The sequence below is a fragment of the Triticum aestivum genome, chromosome 4D (assembly GCF_018294505.1).
Source record: "Triticum aestivum cultivar Chinese Spring chromosome 4D, IWGSC CS RefSeq v2.1, whole genome shotgun sequence".
In the NCBI taxonomy this organism is placed as follows: Eukaryota; Viridiplantae; Streptophyta; class Magnoliopsida; order Poales; family Poaceae; genus Triticum; species Triticum aestivum.
In genome coordinates, this window is record NC_057805.1 from 68879295 (window position 1) to 68902522 (window position 23228).

The window sequence follows — 23228 nt, forward strand, 5'->3', positions numbered from 1 at the left end:
CTATTATGGCCAGCAAACTCAAAGCAAAGTAAGCTAGGCAACAATATAATTAGCAAACCCACAAACATACAAAGCAAAATAAAGTGCGGGAAATGATTAACTAAAAAAAAACCCACAAGTAAGTTGATGATGTGGGTTTTATTCCTAAGTTCACACTTTCTTGGAAGTGTTAATCTTCATTGGAGTGGTGATGGAAGCCTGACTCATCGTATTCTCCTAGATTCACCCCACACGGGCGAGCCGTGTCTGTTAGGTGATTAGCTTACGGAAACGATAACCGTCGAACGTGCCACGTTCGGTGCTCTCGTCCCGAACGCTTTTGTCGTCGTTCCATCGAGCGCACGAATCTAAACGCACAATACAAGCCACGTCATCAGTGGGTATGGTTCGGGTCCAAGCAGAAGTTGCCCGAACGCCTCGCTCACCGCTATTCGTCTCCACCAGTCCACCGCACTTCCCCCCATCCCCTACTCTCCACTGCCTTATCCGCTCTGCTCTCGCCGGAATCGAAGGAGAGGCGGGGACAGAGGCGAACGCCGACCGGAGGTAGGAGAGATGCGTGGATGGCGATGCTGCGGGAGGGTGGCGACCGGCGGGCACCAATCTGTCGACCTGCGGGAGGGCGGCGTCCGACGGGGGCACCAGGCTGCGGCCGTGGCGGGTGGAGAGCGCATCCAATGCTCGCCGGCTGCTCCCTACGGCCGGCGGATTTCCCCTTCGTCTCCGTGCGCGGCCGCTGCTCGCGACATGGCAAAAATTGGGAGAACTCCATGGCCATGGGATGGCAGAGGGTGGGCTGGAGGAGTACGGACGAGCGCGCATGAGCAGGCGAGGAAGCTGAGCGAGGAGAAGGCAGTGCGAGGGATGTCGTTGTCGGCGGTGGTTTGCCGGCCGGCGCGGAGGCGGCCTGCAAGATCGAGCGCTGCGGCGGGTTACAGGGGGCTAAGAAGGAGAGGTAGGATGCGGCGGCGGAGGGTACCTCGGATGCTGGTGGTGCTCGGGATCGATCGGCAACGGCGGAGAGCTTCGTTCTCCCATTCTGCAGGTAGCTCCTCAGTTTTTTTCCCTCCCCCATTTTTTGCTGCTTACGACTCTGTCCAAATCATCATGGCATATACTCATTTTGTATGTGCAGGACTGTCCAAATCCAACATTTATGGTTGTGCAGCTGATGATATGTTTTTTGGATCATGTTTTGCCATGGCATTTTTATTTCATTTTTCAATTCATTTTTTCTGAAATTGCCATGTAATGTCCTAGGATAATGCATAGCAGATTTTTGTGGGTGGCAGTTCATGAATTTGTTGGATGATAGTTTCCAGTTTTTTATATTACAACATATAACATCCAACAAATTCATAAGATCATTTTTTTTAACATGGCAACTTTTGATTTTGGATCATGGCTCAAATTTATTATTTTTTACCATGGCATTTTTTAATAGACCATGGCAACTAATCTTATACTTTTTGCCATCAAAACATTAAAAGTCTAGTTTATTGATCATGGCAAATTTAGTTTTCGGGTCATGGCAAATTTATTGCATTCTTGCCATGGCAACTTTTGATTTTGGATCATGGAATATCTATGATTTTTGGAAATTACCAAAATTTGCCATGTACACTTCATACGGCACTATAAAATCAATTTTTGGTGTCCATGGCAATTTTTTAGCAGTTGACCATGGCAAATTTTAGTGGTTCACCATGGAATTTTTTAAATTATGAACCATGGCACATGGAAATTGGAAGTATTTCACCATGGCATATTTTTAGTAATTTACAATGACAATATTTTTAATTATAAATCATGGCAAATTTAGTTCATGGATCATAATTTTTTTTTTGTAATTCACAACGGCAATTTTAGTTTATCGATCACGGCAAATTTTTAGTAATTCAGCACGGCAATTTTTGTATTATGAACCATGGCAATTTTACTTCATGGATCACGGTAATATTTTGTAATTCACCATGTCAAATTTACTTTACGTATCATGGCAATTTTATTTATTTTGACCATGGCAATTTTTCTGTTTTCGACCATCGCGATTATTTTTTATTATGAACCATGGCAAATTTATTTGATGGGTCACGGCAATTTTAAGTAATTCACCATGGCAATTTTAGTTTATGTTTTATGGCAAAAAATTTGGTAATTGAGCATGGCATGTTTTTTAGTAACTGAGCATGGATTTGTTTTTTTATGAACCATGGCGAATTTAGTTCATAGATCAAGGCAAATTTTATTAATTCACCATGGCTAATTTAATTTTATGGATCATGGCACATTTTTTAGTTATTGACCATGTCAAATTTAGTTTATAGGTTATCTCAAATTTAGTTTCATGCATCATTGCAGATTTTAGTATATTGCTCATGGAAAATTTATTCTTCTCACGACAAATATACACTTTTTTGGACCATGGCAATTTAGTTGATACTATGTATCATGGTGATTTTTACATCACTTTTTGGGGTCATGGCAAAATAATTGAGCTTTTTATTAGTCAAAGCAAAATCTGGGTTCGTAGGACAACAAAATATGGGCTTTAATTTGTCAATCAAAAAAGGGCTTTTTTTGTTGCACTTCTGGGCTTTTTTATCCTTTCTGTTTCTTCTACAAAGAAAAAACTTGTAGGCGATGGGAAAGGGGCGTTCGGGCTGGGTGCCTGTCCTCCCGAACGAAATTGTTCGACGGGGGCAAACTATCGTACCGAACCGTTCGTTCGGTCCGGGAGGTCCCCAAACCGAACGTTCGGTTGTTATCGGCGTCCTTAGCTTAACGCTAGTCATTGGTTAATTAACCCCCCGTGTGTGTGACAGGTGGACCCCGCGTGCTAATTAACCAGTGACTAGTTAGTTTAGAGTTAATTAAACCCTGTTATTTAGCCGTGTCACTCACCAGTGGGTCCTACTAGTCAGGTTTGACTCTGGTTAGCTCTGTTGACCTACTCACGTAGTGCTGTCGTAATGTTGACAAAGTAAATCATTTTTGAATTTTAAATAAATCTAAATGATTTATTTAATTCCAGAAATTTGGCTAAACTTAAAAAAAATCATAGAAATTCAACCGTAGCTCAGAATGAAATAATTTATATATGAAAAATTATAAAAAACCCCAAAGAATCCAATTGTAGCATTTTCATGCATGAAAAACCAATTTATACCTACTGTATAAGTGAAAACAACTAAATGGCATTTTGAAATTCTTAAATTGGAGTTGTATTTGAATCTTAGTTCAAATGGACTTCATCCAAATTGAATGTTAGATGCATTAGCTCAAACCTCATCATACCTCCATGCCATGATCATGCATCATATTGTTGCATTCGATGTTTATTGATTGCCTCTCCGGTATTGTCCTTCTCGATAGGTTCTGCTCCCTCGAGTGGCACCGAGTATCTATCTGAGGAGCAGTGCTACCGTGTTGATATTCCAGGCAAGCAAATCCCCCTTGAGGATTCCAATAAAACCCTACTCTTTAGCTCTTGCTCTTTTATTGCATTATGACAACAACGATTCAAATGTTACTTGTTGCGGTAGTTGAACCCATTCCTCTGCATGACCTGTTATTATGACAGTAAATAGTTAAACCTTCCTAGCATGATTAGGAGTTGCTTGAGCCATGTTGTGACTTCATCCATGCCATGCTTGCTATTGCTTAGAGTTGTGTCAGGTCTGATTCATTTGGGAATGAATTGGAATGTTGTTATCATGTTCTAATGTTGAGAACTAAGCGTGTGAACACGATTTGGTAAAGGTAGCGATGAGAGGCCAAGTAGGAGTACATGGTGGGTTGTCTCATTGAGACCGTCCTTAAGAACTGAGTTCTGTGTATTGTATCCAAGGCAGTTACTACCACACATTGGGCTCGAAACCAATGACCCCTCTCAAGTTATTAATCGCCCCGATCTCTGTCCAGGAGTTGCAACTAGTTTATGGTGTTTATAGGTCGTGCTATTTGTCTACCAAGTGGCACCCGACCAACTAGGCTTGGGACAGACTAGGCACAGTGGCACAATGTATCAAGCGTAGTTCCATCCGGTGGGGTGGGCTTGGGAACCCTGCACACATCGTTTGGGGCCGTAATGGAAACTTCGGCCGGACTTCCCTTGCGGGTTCAGCCTCAGATAGGCGATAAACCTAGACTAGAGTCTCGTGTGGTTAGTCAGGTAGTGGCCGACACCCTCGCCAGGCTTCCGCTTGAAGGTTGCCGAGATACTTGACGTGTATATTTTGGTAAGTGGTGAGAGCGTGTGTGAAGAAGTACACCCTTGCAGGGGTAATGATCTATTCAAATAGTCTCGTTCGCGGATATGGACTACTTGGAGACTTATATGGTTAATAGATAACCTGAAGTGGATACCCTAAAATGCGCAAGATAAGCGTGAGTGATATGGATGGCCTTCTCATTGGGAGACGGGAGAGAATCCATAGTGGTGTATTGTTGTGGTGGTTAGTGTACTTGTGGGCGTTTTATCACCTCAAAGGAATTACTGGTAGTCGTAGTACAGGATAGCCAGTGAGTGAAAGTTGGCTTGCTGCAGTTAAACCCCACAACCCCCTTTATTGATACTGATGCATATGTAGATAGTTCAGATGTAAGTCTTGTTGAGTACCTTTGTACTCGCAGGTGCTTAATTTATGTTTTTGCAGAGGAGACCTCAGTATCTCTAGTAGTTCCACGTGGGCTTCGACAAGTAGCTTGGGAATCCCAGACAGAGGTCTGGTTCCTATGAAGGGTCTTGTAGATAGTCAGGCTTCTTAACCTTTTCTTTTGTAGATGTCTATACTCAGAATGTTTATGCTTTCGTTGCTTATATGCTTTGTATGATGGGTCATGTGACCCCTGTTTGTAATATCATGCTATGTATGGCTCCTCGGAGCCTCTTAAATAAATATTTTATAGAGTTATGTTGTGATGCGATGTTGTATCTACACATATCGTGCATATTGTGTGTATGTTTTGAAATGCATTAGTATGTGTGGGATTCAACACCTAGTTATCTGCCTTTGATAGCCTTTCCTATAGGGAAATGCCTCCTAGTGCTTCCACCGAGCCTTGGTAGTTTGCTACTACTTTGGAACACATGGATTGACCAGCATGTATCCTGTTGGAAATATGCCCTAGAGGCAATAATAAAATGGTTATTATTGTATTTCCTTGTTCATGATAATTGTCTATTGTTCATGCTATAATTGTATTAACTGGAAACTGTAATACATGTGTGAATACATAGACCACAACATGTCCCTAGTAAGCCTCTAGTTGACTAGCTCGTTGATCAATAGATGGTTATGGTTTCCTGACCATGGACATTGAATGTCATTGATAACGGGATCACATCATTAGGAGAACGATGTGATGGACAAGACCCAATCCTAAGCATAGCACAAGATCGTGTAGTTCGTTTGCTAGAGTTTTTCTAATGTCAAGTATCGTTTCCTTAGACCATGAGATTGTGCAACTCCCGGATACCGTAGGAATGCTTTGGATGTACTAAACGTCACAACGTAACTGGGTGGCTATAAAGGTGCACTACAGGTATCTCCGAAAGTGTCTGTTGGGTTGGCACGAATCGAGACTGGGATTTGTCACTCCGTATGACGGAGAGATATCTCTGGGCTCACTCGGTAATGCATCATCATAATGAGCTCAATGTGACTAAGGAGTTAGCCACGGGATCATGCGTTACGGAACGAGTAAAGAGACTTGCTCGTAACGAGATTGAACGAGGTATTGAGATACCGACGATCGAATCTCGGGCAAGTAACATACCGATAGACAAAGGGAATTGTATACGGGATTGATTGAATCCCCGACATCGTGGTTCATCCGATGAGATCATCGTGGAACATGTGGGAGCCAATATGGGTATCCAGATCCCGCTATTGGTTATTGGCCGGAGAGGTGCCTCGGTCATGTCTGCATGGTTCCCGAACCCGTAGGGTCTACACACCTAAGGTTCGGTGACGCTAGAGTTGTTATGGGAAATAGTATGTGGTTACCGAAGGTTGTTCGGAGTCCCGGATGAGATCCCGGACGTGACGAGGAACTCCGGAGTGGTCCGGAGATGAAGATCGATATATTGGACGAAGGGTATTGGAGTCCGGAATTGTTTTGGGAGTACCGGGTGACGACCAGCGTGTCCGAAAGGTGTTTCGGAGGCCCCGACAAGCGTTGGGGGGCCTTATGGGCCATTGGGAGGGGGCACACCAGCCCACTAAGGGGCTGTGCGCCCCTCCAAACCCCTCTCACGTAACGTGGAGAGGTGGGGGCGCCTCCCCTAGGACAGCCACCCCTCCCGGCTTGGGGGGCAAGTTTCCCAGGGGTGGGGGCGCCCAAACCCATCTAGGGTTTCCCCTGTGGCCGCCGCCCCTCCCCTAGGGAACCCTAGGGCGCCTCCTCCAACCCCCTTCCCCATATATATAGTGAGGGAGAGAGAGGGCAGCCGCACCCCCTGGCCTGGCGCAGCCCTCTCCTCCTCCAACTCCTCGTCCTCCTCCGTAGTGCTTAGCGAAGCTCTGCCGGAGAACCACAAGCTCCATTGCCACCATGCCGTCGTGCTGCTGGAGTTATCCCTCAACTTCTCCTCTCCCCTTGCTGGATCAAGAAGGAGGAGATGTCCCCGGGCTGTACGTGTGTTGAACGCGGAGGCGCCGTCCGTTCGGCGCTAGATCAGATCTTCCGCGATTTGAATCGCCGCGAGTACGACTCCATCAACCGCGTTCTTGTAACGCTTCCGCTTAGCAATCTTCAAGGGTATGAAGATGCACTCCCTCTCTCTCGTTGCTAGCATCTCCTAGATTGACTTGGTGACACATAGGATTGAATTATTGCTACGTTACCCAACAGTGGCATCATGAGCTAGGTCTATGCGTAGATTCTATGCACGAGTAGAACACAAAGTAGTTGTGGGCGATGATTTGGTCAATTTTCTTGCCGTTACTAGTCTTATTTTGATTCGGCGGCATTGTGGGATGAAGCGGCCCGGACCAACCTTACACGTACGCTTACATGAGATAGGTTTCACCGACTGACATGCACTTGATGCATAAGGTGGCTAGCGGGTGTCTGTCTTTCCCACTTTAGTCGGATCGGATTCGATGAAAAGGGTCCTTATGAAGGGTAAATAGAAATTGGCATATCACCGTTGTGGCTTTTGCGTAGGTAAGAAACGTTCTTGCTAGAAACCCATAGCAGCCACGTAAAACATCCAACAACAATTAGAGGACGTCTAACTTGTTTTTGCAGGGTATGCTATGTGATGTGATATGGTCAAAAGGATGTGATGAATTATATATATGTGATGTATGAGATTGATCATGTTCTTGTAATAGGAATCATGACTTGCATGTCGATAAGTATGACAACCGGCAGGAGCCATAGGAGTTGTCTTAATTTATTGTATGACCTGCGTGTCAATGAAAAACGCCATGTAATTACTTTACTTTATTGCTAACCGTTAGCCATAGTAGTAGAAGTAATAGTTGGCGAGACAACTTCATGAAGACACGATGATGGAGATCATGATGATGGAGATCATGGTGTCATGCCGGTGACGAAGGTGATCATGCTTCGCCTCGAAGATGGAGATCAAAAGGCGCAAGATGATATTGGCCATATCATGTCACTTTATGATTTGCATGTGATGTTTGTCATGTTTACATCTTATTTGCTTAGAACGATGGTAGCATAAATAAGATGATCCCTCGCTAAAATTTCAAGAAAGTGTTCACCCTAACTGTGCACTGTTGCGAAGGTTCGTTGTTTCGAAGCACCACGTGATGATCGGGTGTGATAGATTCTAACGTTCGCATACAACGGGTGTAAGCCAGATTTACACATGCGAAATACTTAGGTTGACTTGACGAGCCTAGCATATACATACATGGCCTCGGAACACAAGAGACCGAAAGGTCGAACATGAGTTGTATAGTAGATACGATCAACATGGAGATGTTCACCGTTGATGACTAGTCCGTCTCACGTGATGATCGGACACGGTCTAGTCGATTCGGATCATATATCACTTAGATGACTAGAGGGATGTCTATCTAAGTGGGAGTTCATTAAATGATCAGATGAACTTAATTATCATGAACATAGTCAAAAGGTCTTTGCGAATTATGTCGTAGCTTATGCTTTAGTTCTACTGTTTAAGATATGTTCCTAGAGAAAATTTAGTTGAAAGTTGATAGTAGAAATTATGCGGACTGGGTCCGTAAACTGAGGATTATCCTCATTGCTGCGTAGAAGACTTATGTCCTTAATGCATCGCTCGGTGTGCTGAACCTCGAGCGTTGTCTGTGGATGTTGCGAACATCTGACATACACGTTTTGATGACTACGTGATAGTTCAGTGCGTAATGCTAACGGTTTAGAATTGAGGCGCCAAAGACGTTTTTGAAACGTCGCAGAACATATGAGATGTTCCAAAGACTGAAATTGGGATTTCAGACTAGTGCCCACGTCAAGAGGTATGAGACCTCTGACAAGTTTCTTAAGCCTGCAAACTAAGGAAGAAAAGCTCAATCGTTGAGCATGTGCTCAGATTGTCCCAGTACTACAATCGCTTGAATCGAGTGGGAGTTAATCTTCCAGATGAGATAGTGATGGTTCTCCATAGTCACTGCCACCAAGCTACTAGAGCTTTGTGATGAACTATAACATATCAGGGATAGATATGATGATCCTTGAGGTCTTTGCGATGTTTGACACCGCGAAAGTAGAAATCAAATAGGAGCATCAATTGTTGATGGTTAGTAAAACCACTAGTTTCAAGAAGGGCAAGAAGGGATACTTCATGAAACGGCAAATCAGTTGCTGCTCTAGTGAAGAAACCCAAGGTAGAACCCAAACCCGAGACTAAGTGCTTCTGTAATGAGGGGAACGGTCACTGAAGCAGGACTACCCTAGATACTTGGTAGATGGGAAGGCTGGTAAGGTCGACAGAAGTATATTGGATATACATTATATTAATGTGTACTTTACTAGTACTCCTAGTAGCACCAGGGTATGAGATACCGGTTCGGTTGCTACGTGTTGGTAACTCGAAATAAAAGCTACGGAATAAATGGAGACTAGCTAAAGGTGAGATGACGATGTGTGTTGGAAGTATTTCCGAGGTTGATGTGATCAAACATCGCATGCTCCCTCTACCATTGGGATTGGTGTTAAACCTAAATAATTGTTATTTGGTGTTTGCGTTGAGCATAGACATGATTGGATTATGTTTATCACAATACGGTTATTCATTTAAGGAGAATAATGGTTGCTCTATTTATTTGAATAATACCTTCAATGGTCTTGCACCTAAAATGAATGGTTTATTAAATCTCGATCGTAGTGATACACATGTTCATGCCAAAAGATAGAAGATAGTAATGATAGTACCACATACTTGTGGCACTGCCATTTGAGTCATATTGGTATAAAACGTATGAAGAAGCTCCATGTTGATGGATCTTTGGACTCACTTATTTTTGAAAAGATTGAGACATGCGAACCATGTCTATTGGTAGATATGCATGAAGAAACTCCATACAGATGGATCGTTTGGACTCACTTGATTTTGAATCACTTGAGACATGCAAATCATACCACATGGGCAAGATGACTGAAAGGCCTCGTTTTCAGTAAGATGGAACAAGAAAGCAACTTGTTGGAAGTAATACATTTTGATGTGTGCAGTCCAATGAGTGCTGAGGCACGCAGTGGATATCGTTATGTTCTTACTTCACAGATGATTTGAGTAGATGCTAAGAATATTTACTTGATGAAACACACAAGTCTGGATTATTGAAAGGTTCAAGTAATTTCAGAGTGAAGTGGAAGATCGTCGTGACAAGAGGATAAAATGTCTATGATATGATCATAGAGATGAATATCTGAGTTACGAGTTTGGCACACAATTAAGACATTGTGGAAATTGTTTCACAACTAATACCGCGTGGAACACCATAGTGTGATGGTGTGTCCAAACATCATAACTGCACCCTATTGGATATGGTGCATACCATGATGTCTCTTATCAAATTACCACTATTGTTCATGGGTTAGGCATTAGAGACAATCGCATTCACTTTAAATAGGGCACCACGCAATTCCGTTGAGACGACACCGTATGAACTATGGTTTAGAGAAATCTAAGTTGTCGTTTCTTAAAAGTTTGGGGCTGCGACGCTTATGTGAAAAAGTTTCAGGCTGATAAGCTCGAACCCAAAGCAGATAAATGGATCTTCATAGAATACCCAAAATAGTTGGGTATACCTCCTATTTCAGATCCGGAAGCAAAGTGATTGTTTCTAGAAACAGGTCCTTTCTCGAGGAAAAGTTTCTCTGGAAAGAATTGAGTGGGAGGATGGTGGAGACTTGATGAGGTTATTGAACCATCACTTCAACTAGTGTGTAGCAGGGCACAGGAAGTTGTTCCTGTGGCACCTACACCAATTGAAGTAGAAGCTTATGATAGTGATCATGAAACTTCGGATCAAGTCACTACCAAACCTCGTAGGTCGACAAGGATGCGTACTACTTCAGAGTGATACATAATCCTGTCTTGGAAGTCATGTTGCTAGACAACAATGAACCTACGAGCTATGGAGAAGCGATGGTGGGCCCAGATTCCGACGAATGGCTCGAGGCCATAAAATCCGAGAGAGGATCCATGTATAAAAACAAAGTATAGACTTTGGAAGAACTACTTGATGGTCGTAAGGCTGTTGGGTGCAGATGGATTTTAAAAGGAAGACGGACAATGATGGTAAGTGTCACCATTAAAAAGGCTCGACTTGTCGTTAAGGTGTTTTCCGACAAGTTCAAGGAGTTGACTACGATGAGACTTTCTCACTCGTAGCGATGCTAAGAGTCTGTTGGAATTATATTAGCAGTTACTGCATTATTTATGAAATCTTGCAGATAGGATGTCAAAACATTGTTTCCTCGACGATTTTCTTGAGGAAAGGTTGTATGTGATACAACCAGAAGGTTTTGTCAATCCTGAAATATGCTAACAAGTATGCAAAGCTCCAGCAATCCTTCTAAGGACTGGAGTAAGCATCACGGAGTTGGAATGTACGCTTTGATGAGATGATCAAAGATTTTGGGTTTTTACAAAGTTTATGAGAAACTTGTATTTCCAAAGAAGTGAGTGGGGGCACTATAGAATTTTTGATGAGTATATGTTGTTAACATATTGTTGATCGAAATGATGTAGAATTTCTGGAAAGCATACAGGGTTATTTGAAAAGTGTTTTTCAATGGAAAACCTGGATTAAGCTACTTGAACATTGAGCATCAAGATCTATAAGGATATATCAAAAACGCTTAATAGTACTTTCAAATGAATACATACCGTGACAAGATTTTAAAGGAGTTCAAAATAGATCAGCAAAGAAGGAGTTCTTGGCTGTGTTACAAGGTGTGAGTATTGAGTAAGACTCAAGACCTGACCACGGCAGAAGAGAGAGAAAGGACGAAGGTCGTCCCCTATGCTTTAGACTTAGGCTCTACAGTATGCTATGCTGTGTACCGCACCTGAAGTGTGCCTTGCCATAAGTCAGTCAAGGGGTACAAGAGTGATCCAGGAATGGATCACATGACAGCGGTCGAACTTATCCTTAGTATCTAGTGTACTAAGGAATTTTCTCGATTATGGAGGTGGTAAAAGAGTTCGTCGTAAAGGGTTACGTCGATGCAAACTTTGACACTAATCCGGATGACTCTGAGTAGTAAACTGGATTCATATAGTAGAGCAGTTATTTGGAATAGCTCCAAGTAGCGCGTGGTAGCTGCATCTACAAGATGACATAGAGATTTGTAAAGCACACACGGATCTGAAAGGTTCAGACTCGTTGACTAATAACCTCTCTCACAAGCGAGATATGAACAAACCCCATGGGTGTTGGATTCATTACAATCACATAGTGATGTGAACTAGATTATTGACTCTAGTGCAAGTGGGAGACTGGAGTTATCCCTCAACTTCTCCTCTCACCTTGCTGGATCAAGAAGGAGGAGACGTCCCTGGGCTGTACGTGTGTTGAACGCGGAGGCGCCGTCCGTTCGGCGCTAGATCAGATCTTCCGCGATTTGAATCGCTACGAGTACGACTCCATCAACCGCGTTCTTGTAACGCTTCCGCTTAGCAATCTTCAAGGGTATGAAGATGCACTCCCTCTCTCTCGTTGCTAGCATCTCCTAGATTGATCTTGGTGACACGTAGGAAAATTTTGAATTATTGCTACGTTACCCAACATATCCTTCTTTGCTCCTGTGTCTGTCCATACGGAGAAATGTCACGCTTGTTTACTAAAGTCCTTGTGGCTTTGCTACCACTTGGTTACACTTACTACTGACCGACACGTGTATTGCTAGGTTACGTATGCATATCCCTATACGTTTGTGCCACCTTGGTTTATGACTAGTCATGTCGGCCTGGGTTCTCTGTCATATGGATGCTAGCAACACAATAATATACGTGAGCCAAAAGACGCAAACGGTCCCGACCAAGGTAAAGGGGCAGCCGTGGGTTACCGTGCGTGAGGCTGCAAAGTGATATGATGTGTTATATGCTAGATCTGTGTGACTTAGATCAGGGTCCCGACAATTTTGGAGTTGTCGAAGTACATCACTCAATTTGTATAGTGTCGTGCTCTCTAGGGAGTTTGGCCTCTCTCCACTCGGTCACGAAATCCGCGAACACTTGGGATTTAATGGCTCAACATGGTCAATACGTGATTATGAAAGGAAAGAGTCTGATGGCCCATTTTGCGATTCTTCATGTGGTATCACAGTTATTAATGATGTTGTTTAATGGTACCCTTGAGGCCACAGTTATCGAGTACTCCTAAAAGTAGTGCCTAAGTTTCCGAGAAGCCATAAAGACTGCATATACTATCTTCTGGTAATGCAGATACCTTGTTTTACACGGGGTAAGCACCTCAGAGACATAGTAAACTAGCCTTTGTACCTTTAGATTGTGGCCCTCCGTGTCCCGTTAGACGACTAGGACTGCGCTGACCACCTCACTAGTTGCCGAGTTGTATAATAGCATTGGCTCACTAGGGTGAGGTGTGGCTAAATCCAATTGGTGGCCAAGAGCATTTTAATTTCTTCCAGATCCATGCTGGCCTCCTCGATATATTTGAAGCCCCCGATTTTTCTAAGCAGTTAGTATAGTCGGAATGCCTTTTCGCCGAGCCGTGAGATGAACCGACTTAGGGAAGCTACACATCCTGCTACTCTCTGGATGTGCTTGAGCTCGGTTGGCGTTTGCAACCGTGCCAGTGCCTTGATTTTATCAGGATTCGCCTCAATTCCTCTTTGAGAGACAATGAAGCTGAGCAATTTGCTGGATGAGATGCCAAAGATGCATTTTTCCGGATTGAGCTTAATATTATATGCTCAAAGGTTTGTGAATGTCTCCCGTAGATCATCGATGAGTGTGTTAGATAGACTGGTTTTAACAACCATGTCATCTATGTAGGCCTTGGCTATCTTGCCAATCTATGGCTGCAAGCATGCCAGTATCATTCACTGATAAGTTGCCCCAACATTTTTTAGCCCAAAGGGCATTGTGTTGAAGCAGAATGGGCGGTAGGGAGTTATGAATGTTGTAGCCTCCTGGTCGGATTCCTTCATCCTTATTTGGTGGTAGCCTGAGTATGCATCAAGGAAGCATAAGGGGTCATGTCCGGTTGTGAAATCAACAACTTGATTGGTTCAGGGCAACTAAAAGGGGTCATTTGGGCAAGCCTTGTTAACGTCCCTGAAATCAATGCATAGGTGATAACCCATAAGTATATATAGAGGATCATTTGTAGTCTTTTTCAACAAGAGTGTCGAGACCAATGAGGAGCTAAAGGTAGAATTTATATTCTCTTCAAGTTCTGTTGACCACCAATACAACTCTACGCACACCAACATTTGCTTTACCTAGAAACAAGTAATAAAACTAGAAGTACTTTGTAGGTGTAATGGGATAGATTTGCAAGATAATAAAGAACGTGAAAAATAGAAGTTAGGTGCTATTTTAATAAAAGACTAATAAAGTTAATATAGAGAGTGTGGAAAATGGTGGTAGGATTTGCGGAATTTTCCCTAAGAAATTGCTAAGTTACTAGACCGATGGCAATTTTTATGCGGGAGAGGCCATGCTAGTATGTCAACCCTTACATGGAGTTCTATGCACTTTTGATCGGAACTATTAGCAAGCATCAACAACTACTACAGTTCATTAAGGTAAAACCCAACCATAGCATTAAGATATATATTGGTCCCTCTTCAGTCCCGTATGCGTCAATTTCTATGGTAGGAAGAAGTTTCCGTCACTCTTGCCTTCCAATGCATAGTCCTATCAATATACAATTAACCCTATGGTGTGATCCACGCACACACTCATATGATGGGCACCAAAGGATATCAACATAACCACAAGCAATTTAAACCAATCATAGCAATTTACCAATTACCAATAGGACAACAAAAATCTACTCAAATATCGTAGGATGGCAACACATCATTGGAATTATGAAGCATAAAGCACCATGTTCAAGTAGGGGATACATCGGGTTACAGGAGAGTGGACCGCTGAATATAGATGAGGGAAGGTGATGGAGGTGTTGATGAAGATGATAGAGTTGTTGGAGTAGATCGCCGTCACACGGTGGTCCCCTCCCCCCCGCGGCATTCCGCCGCCACTGGGAGAGAGGGAGAGAGAACACCCTCCTTATTCTTCTTCCTTGCCCTCCCCCTAGATGGGATGAGGGTTTCCCCTCTGGTCCTTGGCCGCCATGGCTCCCGGAGGGCAGGAGCCCCTCGGAGATTGGATCTCACTCTGTTCTCTTTTATTTTGTGTTGATTATTTTTCCCAAAATCACATATATTCCAAAGAAAAATCTCCATAAAATTTTATCACGTTTGGACTTTGTTTGATATGGATTTTCTGCGAAACAAAAAACACGCAACAAACAGGAATTGGGCACTGGATTAATACATTAGTCCAAAAAAATCATATAAATTGTTGCCAAAAGTATGTGAAAGTTGTAGAATATTGACATGAAACAATAAAAAATTATAGATACAATGAAGACGTATCAATAGGCACCAGGATTTGTCCTTCTTTGGTACCATGATGAGGTTGCCAACCAGTCGGGATGTTTGATCTCTCGGATGAATCCAACTTCTAGTAGTTTGGCCAGCTCCTCTCCCATTGCTTGCCTCTTTGGTTTTGAGAATCTCCGAAGTGCCTGCTTAACTGACTTGAGCCCCTCAATAATATTGAGGCTGTGTTACACGAGCTCTCTTGGGATGCCTCGCATGTCAGAAGGGAGCCAGGGGAAGACGTCACAATTTTTGCAAAGAAAACCGCGCAATGCTTCGTCTAGTGCAACATCTAGGCGGGTTTCAATCAAGGCCATTTTTGACGGATCCTCGGGGTGAACTTGAAATTTGATGATCTCATCTGCTGGCTTGAATGACGTAGATTTTCATCATTTGGCGAGGATAACGTCGTTTTTGTCGACAGTTGCACGCAACTCGGATAACTCCTCGGCGACTAGGGCCTCGGATTCTGTTTCTAGAGACAAAGCTGCGGTTTTGTCCTCGGCTTTGAGCGACCGATCCGCATTGCTATTTACAGTGATCACGCCATTGAGCCCCGACATTTTTAACTACTTGTATGCGTAATGGGGCACGACATGGAATTTAGCGAACGTGGCTTGTCCGAGCAGCACGTGGTATCCAGTTTGGAACGACATTATGTTGTAGATTAACTCCTCGATCCGGTAACTGTGGGATGTTTCAAATACCATTGCTACTTGTGAGCTGCGTTGGGATTTTCCCCGAAGAGGAAGGGTGAAGCAATATAGTAGCGATAAGTATTTCCATCAGTTGAGAACCAAGATTTATCGAACCAGAAGGAGTACCAATCAAATCCTAGTGAACAACACATGCACACACAAAAGCAATACTTGCACCCAACGCGGGCAAGAGGGTTATCAATCCCCTTGAACTTGTTACTTGCAAGGATCAAATCTTGTATAGGTAGATGGATAAATTGCAAAACAAACTAAAAGTAAATAAATTGCAGTAAGGTATTTTTGATTTTTATAATATGATTAAAGGAGACCCGAGGGCCATAGTTTTCACTAGAGACTTCTCTCTCGAAACAATAGCATACAGTGGGTTGACAAATTACTGTTGGGCAATTGATAGAAAAGCGCATAGTGACGTATTCATGGCAATGATCATGTATATAGGCATCACGTCCATGACGAGTAGACCGACTCCTGCCTGCATCTACTACTATTACTCCACTAATTGACCGCTATCCAGCATACATCTATGGTATTAAGTTCATGACAAATAGAGTAACGCCTTAAGCAAGATGACATGATGTAGACAAAGTAAACTCAAGCAATATGATTAAACCCCATTGTTTTACCCTTAATAGCAACAATACAATATATAACTCGCTACCCCTTCTATCACTGGGTTAGGACACCGCAAGATTGAACCCATTACAAAGCACCTCTCCCACTGAAGATAAATCAATCTAGTTGTCCAAACCAAAGGATAGATTGGAGAGAAATACAGAGCTATAACAATCATGCATAAAATGATCATAAACCCACAATTCATCGGATACCAACATAACACACCACAAAAGAAGATTACATCAGATAGAACTCCAAGAAGATCGAGGAGAACATTGTATTGAAGATCAAAGAGAGAGAAAAAGCCATCTAGCTACTAGCTATGGACCCGTAGGCCTGTGGTGAACTAGCCACGCATCATCGGAAGGCATCAAGGATGTAGTAGAAGCCCTCCGTGATCGGTTCCCGCTTTGACAGAGTACCGTAAAAGGCCTCCAGATGGTAACACGGAAGAACAGAAGCTTGCAGCAGCGAAAAAAGTGTTTCGGGTGGCTTTCTATTGGTTTGGGAATATTTGTGAATTTATAGAGGTAGAATTAGGTCAAATGGAGGTATGTGTGCCCCACGAGCTCATGGGGCGCCCCCTGTGAGCTCATGGATCTACCGCAGGTCTTCTGGTCTAGAAAAAACCATCGTAAAGTTTCATCATGTTTGGACTTTGTTTGGTACTGATTTTCTGAAAAGCCAAAAATAAGCAAAAAATAAGAACTGGTGCTACCTCTTGAGCACTGCGTTGGTTTTCCCTTGAAGAGGAAAGGGTGATGCAGTAAAGTAGCGTAAGTATTTCCCTCAGTTTTTGAGAACCAAGGTATCAGTCCAGTAGGAGACCACGCTCAAGTCCCACACACCTACACAAACAAATAAGAACCTTGCAACCAACGCGATAAAGGGGTTGTCAATCCCTTCACGGCCACTTGCAAAAGTGAGATCTGATAGAGATGATAAGATAATATTTTTGGTATTTTTATGATAAAGAAGTAAAGAAAGCAAAGTAAACGGCACAAGAAATAGCTTGTTGACGGGAGATTAATATGATGGAAAATAGACCCGGGGGCCATAGGTTTCACTAGTGGCTTCTCTCAAGATAGCATAAGTATTACGGTGGGTGAACAAATTACTGTCAAGCAATTGATAGAATTGAGCAAAGTTATGAGAATATCTAGTTATGATCATGTATATAGGCATCACGTTCGTGACAAGTAGACCGACTCCTGCCTGCATCTACTACTATTACTCCACACATCGACCGCTATCCAGTATGCATCTAGAGTATTAAGTTCATAAGAATGGAGTAACGCTTTAAGCAAGATGACACGATGTAGAGGGATAAACTCATGCAATATGATATAAACCCCATCTTTTTATCCTCGATGTCAACAATACAATACGTGTAGTTTCCCCTACTGTCACTGGGATCGAGCACCGAAGATTGAACCCAAAGCTAAGCACTTCTCCCATTGCAAGAAAGATCAATCTAGTAGGCCAAACCAAACTGATAATTCGAAGAGACTTGCAAAGATAACCAATCATACATAAGAATTCAGAGAAGATTCAAATATTGTTCATAGATAATCTTGAGCATAAACCCACAATTCATCGGATCTCGACAAACACACCGCAAAAGAAGAGTTACATCGAATAGATCTCCAAGAGAATCGAGGAGAACTTTGTATTGAGATCCAAAGAGAGAGAAGAAGCCATCTAGCTAATAACTATGGACCCGAAGGTCTGAGGTAAACTACTCACACATCATCAGAGGGGCTATGGTGTTGATGTAGAAGCCCTCCATGATCAATGCCCCCTCCGGCGGAGCGCCGGAAAAGGCCCCAAGATGGGATCTCACGGGTACAGAAGGTTGCGGCGGTGTAAATAGGGTTTTGGCTCCGTATATGATGTTTCCAGGGTATATGAGTATATATAGGCGAAAGAAGTCGGTCAGGAGAGCTACGAGGGGCCCACGAGGGTGGGAGGCTCGCCCAGGGGGGCAGGCGCGCCTCCCTGCCTCGTGGCCTCCTCGTCGATTGCTTGACGTCCACTCCAAGTCCTCTGGATCACGTTTGTTCCGGAAATCACGTTCCCGAAGGTTTCATTCCGTTTGGACTCCGTTTGATATCTTTTTCCTTCGAAACACTGAAATAGGCAAAAAAATAGCAATTTGGGCTGGGCCTCTGGTTAATAGGTTAGTCCCAAAAATAATATAAAAGTGTATAAATAAGCCCATTAAACATCCAAAACAGAATATATAATAGCATGGAACAATCAAAAATTATAGATACGTTGGAGACGTATCAAGCATCCCCAAGCTTAATTCCTGCTCGTCCTCGAGTAGGTAAATGATAAAAACAGAATTTTTGATGTGGAATGCTACTTAGCATAATTTTCAATGTAATTCTCTTAATTGTGGTATGAATATTCAGATCCGAAAGATTCAAGATAAAAGTTTAATATTGACATAAAAGTAATAATACTTCAAGCATACTAACTAAGCAATTATGTCTTCTCAAAATAACATGGCCAAAGAAAGTTCATCCCTACAAAATCATATAGTTTGGTCTCCATTTTCGTCACACAAGAATGCTCTCATCATGCACAACCCCGATGACAAGCCAAGCAATTGTTTCATACTTTAGTAATCTCAAACTTTTTCAACTTTCACGCAATATATGAGCATGAGCCATGGATATAGCACTATGGGTGGAATAGAATATGATGATGGGGGTTGTGTGGAGAAGACAAAAAAAAAGAAAGTCTCACATTGAGGCGGCTAATCAACGGGCTAGGGAGATGCCCATCAATTGATGTCAATGCAAGGAGTAGGGATTGCCATGCAACGGATGCACTAGAGCTATAAATGTATGAAAGCTCAACAAAAGAAACTAAGTGGGTGTGCATCCAACTTGCTTGCTCACGAAGACCTAGGGCATTTGAGGAAGCCCATTGTTGGAATATACAAGCCAAGTTCTATAATGAAAAATTCCCACTAGTATATGAAAGTGACAAAACAAGAGACTCTCTATCATAAAGATCATGGTGCTACTTTGAAGCACAAGTGTGGAAAATGGATAGTAGCATTGCCCCTTTTTATTTTCTTTTCTCCTTTTTTATTTTTTTATTTGGGACAATGCTCTATGAATGATGATCATTACACTTCTATTTATTTACAACTCAACGATTACAACTCGATACTAGAACAAAGTATGACTCTATATGAATGCCTCCGGCGGTGTACCGAGATGGGCAATGAATCAAGAGTGACATGTATGAAATAATATGCATGGTGGCTTTGCCACAACTACGATGTCGACTACATGATCATGCAAGGCAATATGACAATGATGAAGCGTGTCATGATAAACGGAACGGTGGAAAGTTGCATGGCAATATATCTCGGAATGGCTATGGAAATTCCATAATAGGTAGGTATGGTGGCTATTTTGAGGAAGATATAAGGAGGTTTATGTGTGATAGAGCGTATCGTATCACGGGGTTTGGATGCACCGGCGAAGTTTGCACCAACTCTCAAGGTGAGAAAGGGCAATGCACGGTACCGAAGAGGCTAGCAATGATGGAAGGGTGAGAGTGCATATAATCCATGGACTCAACATTAGTCATAAAGAACTCACATACTTATTGCAAAAATCTACAAGTCATCAAAAACCAAGCACTACGCGCATGCTCCTAGGGGGATAGATTGGTAGGAAAAGACCATCGCTCGTCCCTGACCGCCACTCATAAGGAGGACAATCAAAGAACACCTCATGTTTCAAATTTGTTACACAACGTTTACCATACATGCATGCTACGGGACTTGCAAGCTTCAGCACAAGTATTTCTCAAATTCACAATTACTCAACTAGCACAACTTTAATATCACTACCTCCATATCTCAAAACAATCATCAAGCATCAAACTTCTCTTAGTATTCAACGCACTTATAAGAAAGTTTTTACTAATCTTGGATGCCTATCATATTAGGGCTAATTTCACAATTTAAGCAAATTACCATGCTGTTTTGTAGGACTCTCAAAATAATATAAGTGAAGCATGAGAGAACAATAATTTCTATAAAATAAACCACCACCGTGCTCTAAAAGATATAAGTGAAGCACTAGAGCAAAAACTATATAGCTCAAAAGATATAAGTGAAGCACATAGAGTATTCTAATAAATTCCGAATCATGTGTCTCTCTCTCAAAAGGTGTGTACAGCAAGGATGATTGTGGCAAACTAAAAAGCAAAGACTCAAATCATACAAGACGCTCCAAGCAAAACACATATCATGTGGGGAATAAAAATATAGCCCCAAGTAAAGTTACCGATAGACGAAGACGAAAGAGGGGATGCCTTTCGAGATTTTCTGCTTAGCTTTGGGTTCAATCTTGCGGTGTCCTTTCCCAGTGACAGTAGGGGCAGCAAGGCACGTATTGTATTGTTGCCATCGAGGATAACAAGATGTTTTTTTATCATATTGCATGAATTTATCCCTCTACATCATGTCATCTTGCTTAAGGCGTTACTCTATTTTTATGAACTTAATACTCTAGATGCACGCTGGATAGTGGTCGATGAGTGGAGTAATAGTAGTAGATGCAGGCAGGAGTCGGTCTACTTGTCTCGGACGTGATGCCTATATACATGATCATACCTAGATATTCTCATAACTATGCTCAATTCTGTCAATTGCTCAACAGTAATTTGTTCACCCACCGTAGAATACTTATGCTCTCGAGAGAAGCCACTAGTGAAACATATGGCCCCCGGGTCTATCTTCATCATATTAATCCTCCAACACTTAGTTATTTCCTTCGCTTTTTACTTTGCTTTTATTTTACTTTGCATCTTTATCACAAAAATACCAAAAATATTATTCTATCATATCTATCAGATCTCACTCTCGTAAGTGAGCGTGTAGGGATTGACAACCCCTTATCGCGTTGGTTGTGAGGATTTATTTGTTTTGTGTAGGTGCGAGGGACTCGCGCGTAGCCTCCTACTGGATTGATACCTTGGTTCTCAAAAACTGAGGGAAATACTTACGCTACTTTGCTGCATCACCCTTTCCTCTTCAAGGGAAAACCAACGCAGTGCTCAAGAGGTAGCAAGAAGGATTTCTGGTGCCGTTGCCGGGGAGGCTTACGCGAAGTCAAGTGAAGATTTGGACTCCCGACAACGAGCCATTTCTGGCGCCGTTGCCGGGGAGGTCTACGCAAAAGTCAACATACCAAGTACCCATCACAATCCCTTATCTCCCTCACTACATTATTTGCCATTTGCCTCTCGTTTTCCTCTCCCCCACTTCACCCTTGCCGTTTTATTCGCCCTCTCTTTTCCGTTTGCCTCTTTTTGCCCGTCTCTTGTTTGCTCGTGTGTTGGATTGCTTGTTTCTCACGATGGCTCAAGATAATACCAAATTATGTGACTTTACCAATACCAACAACAATGATTTCCTTAGCACTCCGATTGCTCCTCTTACCAATACTGAATCTTGTGAAATCAATGCTGCTTTGTTGAATCTTGTTATGAAAGATCAATTCGCCGGCCTTCCTAGTGAAGATGCCGCTACTCATCTAAATAGCTTCGTTGATTTGTGTGATATGCAAAAGAAGAAATATGTGGACAATGATATTGTTAAATTGAAGCTATTTCCTTTTTCTGTTAGAGATCGTGCTAAAGCTTGGTTTTTGTCTTTGCCTAAAAATAGTATTGATTCATGGAATAAGTGCAAAGATGCTTTTATCTCTAAGTATTTTCCTCCCGCTAAGATCATCTCTCTTAGAAACGATATTATGAATTTTAAGCAACTTGATCATGAACATGTTGCACAGGCTTGGGAGAGGATGAAATTAATGATATGTAATTGCCCTACTCATGGTTTGAATTTGTGGATGATTATACAAAACTTTTATGCCGGATTGAATTTTCCTTCTAGAATTCTTTTAGATTCGGCCGCGGGAGGCACCTTTATGGAAATCACTTTAGGAGAAGCTACTAAACTCCTAGATAATATTATGGTTAATTATTCTCAATGGCACACTGAAAGATCCACTAATAAAAAAGTGCATGCGATAGAAGAAATTAATGTTTTGAGTGGAAAGATGGACGAACTTATGAAATTATTTGCTACTAAGAGTGTTTCTTCTGATCCTAATGATATGCCTTTGTCTACTTTGATTGAGAATAATAATGAATCTATGGATGTGAATTTTGTTGGTAGGAATAATTTTGGTAACAACGCGTATAGATGAAACTTTAATCCTAGGCCTTATCCTAGCAATTCCTCTAATAATTATGGTAATTCCTACAACAACTCTTATGGAAATTTTAACAAGATGCCCTCTAAATTTGAGACTAGTGTTAAAGATTTTATGAATTCACAAAAGAATTTCAATGCTTTGCTTGAAGAGAAATTGCTTAAAATTGATGAATTGGCTAGGAACGTTGATAGAATTTCTCTTGATGTTGATTCTTTAAAACTTAGATCTATTCCTACTAAGCATGATATCAATGAGTCTCTCAAAGCCATGAGAATTTCCATTGATGAGTGCAAATAAAGAACCGCTAGGATGCGTGCTAAGAAAGATTGCTTTTATGAAAGCGTGTTCTTCAAATTTCTATGAAAATAAAGATGAAGATCTAAAAGTTATTGATGTGTCCCCTATTAAATCTTTGTTTTGCAATATGAACCTTGATAATGATGGGACTGAATATGATCCACCTTTACCTAGGAGGCGTTCCAAAAATTCGGAGTTTTTAGATCTTGATGCTAAAATTGATAAAAGTGGGATT

At 42.1% G+C, this 23228-nt stretch overlaps 1 protein-coding gene across 2 annotated transcripts; it reads left to right on the forward strand.

The window, feature by feature from the left end:
* The first annotated feature begins 409 nt into the window (after nucleotides 1–409).
* On the forward strand, nucleotides 410–4916 carry LOC123096270 (uncharacterized). Of its 2 annotated transcripts, none has more exons than XM_044517957.1 (2): nucleotides 410–1045; nucleotides 3376–4916. In XM_044517957.1, the coding sequence occupies exons 1-2, from the start codon at nucleotides 556–558 to the stop codon at nucleotides 3510–3512; spliced, it is 627 nt and encodes a 208-aa protein (XP_044373892.1). In that variant the 5' UTR covers nucleotides 410–555; the 3' UTR covers nucleotides 3513–4916. The 2 variants fall into 2 exon arrangements, with proteins under 2 accessions (XP_044373892.1, XP_044373893.1); XM_044517958.1 differs by lacking the exon at nucleotides 3376–4916 and adding an exon at nucleotides 1136–1426.
* The last annotated feature ends 18312 nt before the right edge of the window (nucleotides 4917–23228 follow it).